We start from the raw sequence: 7,396 nt of genomic DNA, 5'->3' as shown, positions 1-7,396 counted from the left end.
AAAAGAAATTTATTCCCTGCATGGATTAAGCCTTCAGATACCGAACCACCGCCATTGCTTGTCTACAAGTAAGATGCTTAACTTTCTTTCTTATGAATAAATTCATATGCTGTTGATACCGATTTTAATTATTATAATGAGGTTTTAATTTTTGAAATAAATATTTTTCTTTTTATAGGTTCTGTCAAGGAATTAACAACTTGACAGATGTGTGGGATACATCTGAAGGACAGATTAATGTCATGTTGGAAACTCAATTTAGTAAAGTCTATGAAAAGATAGATTTAACTTTATTAAACAGATTATTACGATTGATTTTAGACCACAACCTTGCAGACTACATGACAGCAAAGAATAACGTAGTATTAAATTATAAGGACATGAATCATGTTAATGCATATGGTCTCATTCGTGGTTTACAATTTGCAAGTTTTATCTTCCAGTATTATGGCCTTATTCTTGACTTATTAGTTCTTGGATTGCAACGCGCATCTGAAATGGCAGGACCAGCATCGATGCCTAATGACTTTCTCCAGTTTCGTGATGTTGCGACCGAGACTCGACATCCAATAAGATTATATTGTCGTTATATTGACAAAGTTCACATATTTTTCCGATTTAACGCTGAAGAAGCTAGAGATCTTATTCAGCGCTATTTAACAGAACATCCTGATCCAAATTCGGAAAATATAGTTGGATATAACAATAAGAAGTGTTGGCCACGAGATTGCAGAATGAGACTTTTCAAGAGTGATGTAAATGCTGGAAGAGCAGTATTTTGGGATATCAAAAATAGATTGCCTCGTTCATTAACTACTATTGAATGGGAAGACACTTTTTGTAGTGTTTATTCCAAGGACAATCCTAACGTTTTGTTTTCAATGTGCGGGTTTGAAGTAAGAATACTTCCAAAAATTCGAAATCTTAATGAAGAATTCACACTTAAGGATGGCGTATGGAATTTGATTAATGAGCAAACAAAAGAAAGAACTGCACAAGCTTTCCTTCGTGTTGATGAAGAATCAATGCAAAAGTTTCACAATCGTGTACGACAAATTTTAATGGCTAGTGGTAGCACAACATTTAGCAAAATCAGCAACAAATGGAATACTTGCTTAATTGGTTTGATGTCTTATTTTAGAGAAGCTGTCGTGCATACTCGCGAGCTTTTGGACATAATTGTGAAAGCAGAAAATAAGATTCAAACTAGAATTAAGATTGGTCTCAACAGTAAAATGCCTAGCCGTTTCCCAGTACACGTTTTTTATTGTCCAAAAGAATTGGTAACGTAATTTATTTTAATTATTATATCCTGTACATATTTATTAACTCAATTATGTTTAGGGTGGTCTTGGAATGTTGTCAATGGGACACGTGGTTTGTATCGTTTTCTTATTTCAGTTAAAACTGATCTAAGCTTGCCTAACTTATAATTTTTATTGTTAGCTTATTCCTCAATCGGATCTACGCTGGAGTAAACAAACAGAAACGCAGATTACGCATTTTCGTGCAGGAATGTCACACGTATGTTAGTTTTTCCTTTTCTACTAAATGGTTTAATTTCGTTAAATGTGTATAATAAATTAATTTCGCTATCACAATCATTCATAATTAAAGGAAGAAGATCAATTGATTCCTAATCTTTTTCGATATCTCCAGCCGTGGGAATCTGAATTCATTGATTCCCAACGTGTATGGGCAGAATATGCGCTCAAGCGTCAAGAAGCTAATGCCCAAAATAGAAGATTGACACTTGAAGATCTTGAGGATTCTTGGGATAGAGGATTACCTAGAATAAATACATTATTCTCAAAAGATAGACATACCCTTGCATATGACAAAGGATGGCGGGTTAGAAATGATTTTAAACAATATCAGGTGTTAAAGAATAACCCATTCCATTGGACTAGCTCGCGCCATGACGGTAAACTTTGGTCACTCAACAATTATCGTACTGACGTCATTCAAGCACTTGGTGGCGTTGAAGGTATTTTAGAACACACCCTTTTCAAAGGAACTTACTTTACCACATGGGAAGGCAAGTATTATATGGGATTATTATTTCGTGAGTTAATGAAATGAATACTAACATGATTTTTTTTTCTTAATCTTAGGTCTTTTTTGGGAAAAAGGTAAATGAACTTGCAGCAAAATGTGATTTTTTTTTTAAAAAAAAATTACTCATGTGACTTTGTAACAGCTTCGGGATTTGAGGAATCAATGAAATACAAGAAATTAACAAATGCTCAGCGATCCGGTCTTAATCAAATTCCAAACAGAAGGTTTACTTTGTGGTGGTCTCCAACTATTAACCGTGCAAATGTCTATGTTGGTTTCCAAGTACAACTTGATCTTACGGGTATCTTTATGCATGGAAAAATTCCTACATTAAAGATTTCATTGATTCAAATCTTTAGGTATATATTATCATACTTAAATATAAATAATTGTTCGTATATTCATATATGTATTAATAACTAAATTTTTCAATATCGAATTAATTTTTATTGAATATTAGAGCACATTTATGGCAAAAGGTCAGTATTTAATTTGTTTAACTTGTTTTACATCCATATACATTGGTCTAATTAATATTTATGAATTTAGATTCACGAGAGTATTGTGATGGTAATGAATTATGTTTAATTTTTATACTCGGATTTGAATTTATGATTATTTCATTTACACTAATTTTATATCATATTTTTAATTATTTTACATTAGGATCTCTGCCAAGTAATATAATTTTCATTAGTAGATTACTATTTTATCAATGTTTACGATACTAATCAAAAATATTTACAATAGGTATTCGATTCAGAGCTTGAAAGTTTACAGATTGAAACTGTTCAAAAAGAAAGTATTCATCCGAGAAAGTCATACAAGATGAATTCTTCTTGTGCAGATATATTACTTTTTGCCGCATACAAATGGAATGTATCTAAACCATCTTTACTGAATGATAATAAAGACACTATGGATGGAACAACTACTTCACGTTGGTTTGTTGATGTACAACTTAGATTTGGAGATTTTGATTCACATGACGTGAGTAAAACGTTTTCCAAACTACATCTATTTATGAATAAGATTTTATAAACATCATCTAACCTCATTTTATAGATCGAAAGATATACCAGGGCAAAATTTTTGGATTATTCCACAGATAATATGAGTATATATCCATCACCATTTGGCATTATGATTGGTATAGATCTCGCGTATAATCTTCATAGTGCATACGGTCATTGGATTCCCGGAATGAAACCTTTAATACAATCTGCTATGGCGAAGATTATGAAAGCGAATCCTGCATTATATGTCTTGCGTGAACGTATACGTAAAGGGTTACAATTATACTCTTCAGAACCTACAGAACCTTATTTATCTTCGCAAAATTATTCCGAATTGTTTAGCAATCAGATAATTTGGTTCGTTGATGATACGAACGTATATCGTGTAACAATTCACAAAACATTTGAAGGAAATTTGACCACGAAGCCAATTAATGGAGCTATTTTTATCTTTAATCCAAGAACTGGACAATTGTTTTTGAAGATTATTCACACTTCAGTTTGGGCCGGTCAGAAACGTTTAGGTCAATTGGCCAAGTGGAAAACAGCTGAAGAAGTTGCTGCTTTAATTAGATCCTTACCAATTGAAGAACAACCCAAACAAATTATTGTTACACGAAAAGGCATGTTGGACCCTCTTGAGGTACACTTGCTCGATTTCCCAAATATTGTTATCAAAGGAAGCGAATTACAACTTCCCTTCCAGGCTTGTCTTAAATTAGAAAAATTTGGTGATTTGATTCTCAAGGCTACTGAACCTCAAATGGTAATTTGAAGCATGGCAGTGTATTCAGTGTATTATAATAATCACTTTGGTATTTTTGTCATTCTACATTTTTTTTTTTTATTAAAATTTATACATATTTTTTTTTCCTAGACTCTATTTAACTTATTTGACGATTGGCTTAAAACGATTTCTTCATATACTGCATTCTCGCGTCTTATTCTTATTTTACGTGCTTTACATGTAAATACGGATAAGACTAAGATGATTTTACGTCCAGATAAAAATACTATTACTGAACCTCATCATATATGGCCAACATTGACTGATGAAGAATGGATTAAAGTCGAAGTTGCCCTGAAAGATTTGATCTTAGCAGACTATGGAAAAAAGAATAATGTAAATGTTGCGTCTCTTACGCAATCGGAAATTCGTGATATTATTCTTGGTATGGAAATTTCTGCACCATCTTTACAACGTCAACAAATTGCTGAGATTGAAAAACAAACTAAGGAACAATCTCAGCTTACTGCTGTAACTACGAAAACTCAAAATGTTCACGGGGATGAAATGATCGTGACAACCACTAGTAATTACGAGACACAAACGTTCTCTTCAAAAACAGAATGGCGCGTGAGAGCTATTTCTTCAACAAATTTACATCTTCGTACCAATCACATTTATGTCAATGCGGAGGATATTAAAGATACTGGATACACTTATGTATTACCAAAAAATATATTGAAACGATTTATTCAAGTTGCTGACCTTCGAACACAAATTGCTGCGTATCTTTATGGAATATCTCCGCGTGATAATGCCCAAGTCAAAGAAATAAAGAGTTTGGTTATAGTTCCACAGTATGGTACACATCAATCAGTGAATTTACCATATGCGTTACCGGATCATGAATACCTTAAAGACCTCGAGCCTCTTGGTCTTATTGTGACCCAACCATTTGAGACTGCACAGCTATCTCCAACAATTTTGTCTCTTCATGCAAGAATTGTAGCAGACAATAGGAATTGGGATGCAGACAAAACAATTTCAATGACAGTCTCATTCACGCCTGGGTCTTGTTCATTAACAGCATACAAATTGACACCTGCCGGTTTCGAATGGGCTCGTAATAATAAGGACACATCTGTTAATCCACCAGGTACGTCTATTAGATTTATAGTTAGACTTTATTAAATATCATCTACTTAAATACCAATATATCAAATCAACTAGGTTATCTTCCAACATTTGCCGAAAAAGTACAAATGTTATTGTCTGATCGATTCATGGGGTTCTTTATGGTCCCGGAAAATGATATTTGGAACTATTCATTTATGGGACCTAGTCATAGTGCCAATATGAAATATACTCTCAAGTTGGATGTACCGAAAGAATTCTACCATGAATTACACAGGTAACGTGAACATTTATAATTTATAATATCTAGGATTTCATTTCATTTTACTAATATAATATATGTTATGCAGGCCACAACATTTCCTTAATTTTAGCTCTATGGAAGAAGATATTGAGGCTGATCGAGAAGATGCATTTGCTTAAATAGTATAATATTAATCATTGTTTTATTTTTATTAAGACTTTTACTTTTATTAAGACTGAAAAAATATAGACATTATAAAATACATGTTATAGATGAATTATTTTAATAATTATTCAAATTCTTTTACTGTAAATACTTTTATCATATATATATATATATCAAGAAGTTGGTAAAAGGAAAAAGCAAATTATCTTAAAGAATTAATAAATTATAAAACGATATAAATAATTTGCAGAAAATTTTTTTCAATATCATATTTTATTTAAATACAATGCAAGAAAAAAAGTTAATCGGATATTAGAATAATATCATATAATGAATACTGAGAGTAAATATTAAAATCATTATTCTGGTGTAAATCATCACGTAAAAGTGCGGGATGGTCAATTTCCTAATTCCAAATTTTTGAATAAAGCAATTTTTCCTTTCCAAGCTAAACACTCTCTTTCTAATTTCTCCAAACCTTCCATAACTTCCTCGAGTTTTGGATCACGTGATTTTACAATCACTTTATCTAACACAGAAGCATATTTATCTTTATACTTCCTATTTTATAAAGAGTTTAGAATGTCAAGAAAATAAAGAAAATATAAAAATATATATTAACTTAATACTAAATTTATGCTAAAAAGGATACCAAATATTTGAAGATGATTTGGCCGTTCCTAACAAACCACCGTTTTTCTTTTGTGATGGTAAAGAAGAATGGTAATGTAGTCCATAAACTGAACAAACAACATTTGATCCTTCTACATGAAATTGAATAATTAAATCTTCGGGTATTACTGTACCAAACATCTAAAAAAATGTCAATTTATTATTTATTACTGATATAAAAGAGACCAAGAAAAAAGTCTTTACCTGAGGATCGCAAATCTTATAAGGGAACAATTTTTCTTCATGAGCACAAACCAAAACTGATCGACTACTTATAATATAAATGAGAACAGAATCTAACAACTAAATATTGTCAGCAAAAATTTTTATCAACGAACAAAAAACTTCATTTAAGAAATGAATCTACCTCTCGAGCACTTTCTTTTGTAAGATCTTTACTAGTGCGTTCCAATGCATCCAATGCCAAAGTAAGGTAATTCTGTGCATCAACCAACTTAATGAAATTATGAATATTATATTAAATCAAGAAAACATAGTGCGAGTGGTGCGAGTATAATCTATATTGAAGACTACCTGTTCAATAAAGTAAGGCTTTTTTGGATTAATGGTTAGTTTAATTAAATTACCCCTATTGTAATTAGATAATTTTACTGATAATTCCTATAATTATATCGAATTAAAGATTAAATTTATTTATTTTATTATATTTCATTATAAAAAAAAAACCAAATAAAAGTACGAATATACCCCTTTGATAATATCGCTACCATCTAAAGTAATGAATCCTTTTAAAAAATCATTACTTAAAACAAAACTAAATTAGAAAATCATTTAAATAACAACAACTAAATCATATATATATATATATACTTGTTTGATGATATCGGTAAAGTACTTGTGCCCAGAGAATCTATTTGAATAATTAACATTTTTGAGTTTATTTATTACGATAGAATATAAAAGAAATAAATTCTACCATCATGTTCAGGTGACTTCATAATCGTTTCACATTTCTACAATTTTAAAATTCAATTAACCCATTTAGTAAAAATATTTTACATACATATATAATGTATATATATATACCTCTAATTTAGTTAATATTGTAAATATAATAGACTACTAAGAGAGCAAAATAAATTTAGCAAAATAGATCAATTACCTTCAGCCCTTTCTTTATCTCATAAAGTGCATTTGGTAATTGAGAAATCAACAACCAATCCAATTCCTTCGCCTAGAATAAAAACAAAAATTAATAAGATACATCAAAAAGGTAAAGTATTTATAAATAAAGGTACCAAAGTTTCTTGTTCTTTTTGAAAAATAGTCTGCGTGTCTTCTTCAGCATAAATCATTTTTAACTAAAAATTTTATGAATAAAAATTATTTATAGTACACGCGACTAAATTGTGTAACTGA

The 7,396-nt window shown here is 30.7% G+C and overlaps 1 protein-coding gene across 1 annotated transcript; it reads right to left on the bottom strand.

The window, feature by feature from the left end:
• Positions 1-5,742: 5,742 nt before the first annotated feature.
• Positions 5,743-7,332, bottom strand: OCT59_016363 (uncharacterized protein; the record flags this gene model as incomplete). Its single annotated transcript, XM_025313349.2, has 10 exons — positions 5,743-5,905; positions 5,997-6,157; positions 6,221-6,319; positions 6,384-6,470; positions 6,551-6,637; positions 6,725-6,779; positions 6,848-6,887; positions 6,954-6,990; positions 7,140-7,211; positions 7,276-7,332. 10 exons carry the CDS (start codon positions 7,330-7,332, stop codon positions 5,743-5,745), a joined length of 858 nt encoding a protein of 285 aa, XP_025187538.1.
• Positions 7,333-7,396: the final 64 nt, after the last annotated feature.

Source organism: Rhizophagus irregularis, chromosome 24, assembly GCF_026210795.1.
Source record: "Rhizophagus irregularis chromosome 24, complete sequence".
In the NCBI taxonomy this organism is placed as follows: Eukaryota; Fungi; Glomeromycota; class Glomeromycetes; order Glomerales; family Glomeraceae; genus Rhizophagus; species Rhizophagus irregularis.
The sequence above is the reverse complement of the archived record's forward strand: the minus strand, read 5'-3'. Positions and strand labels throughout refer to the sequence as shown.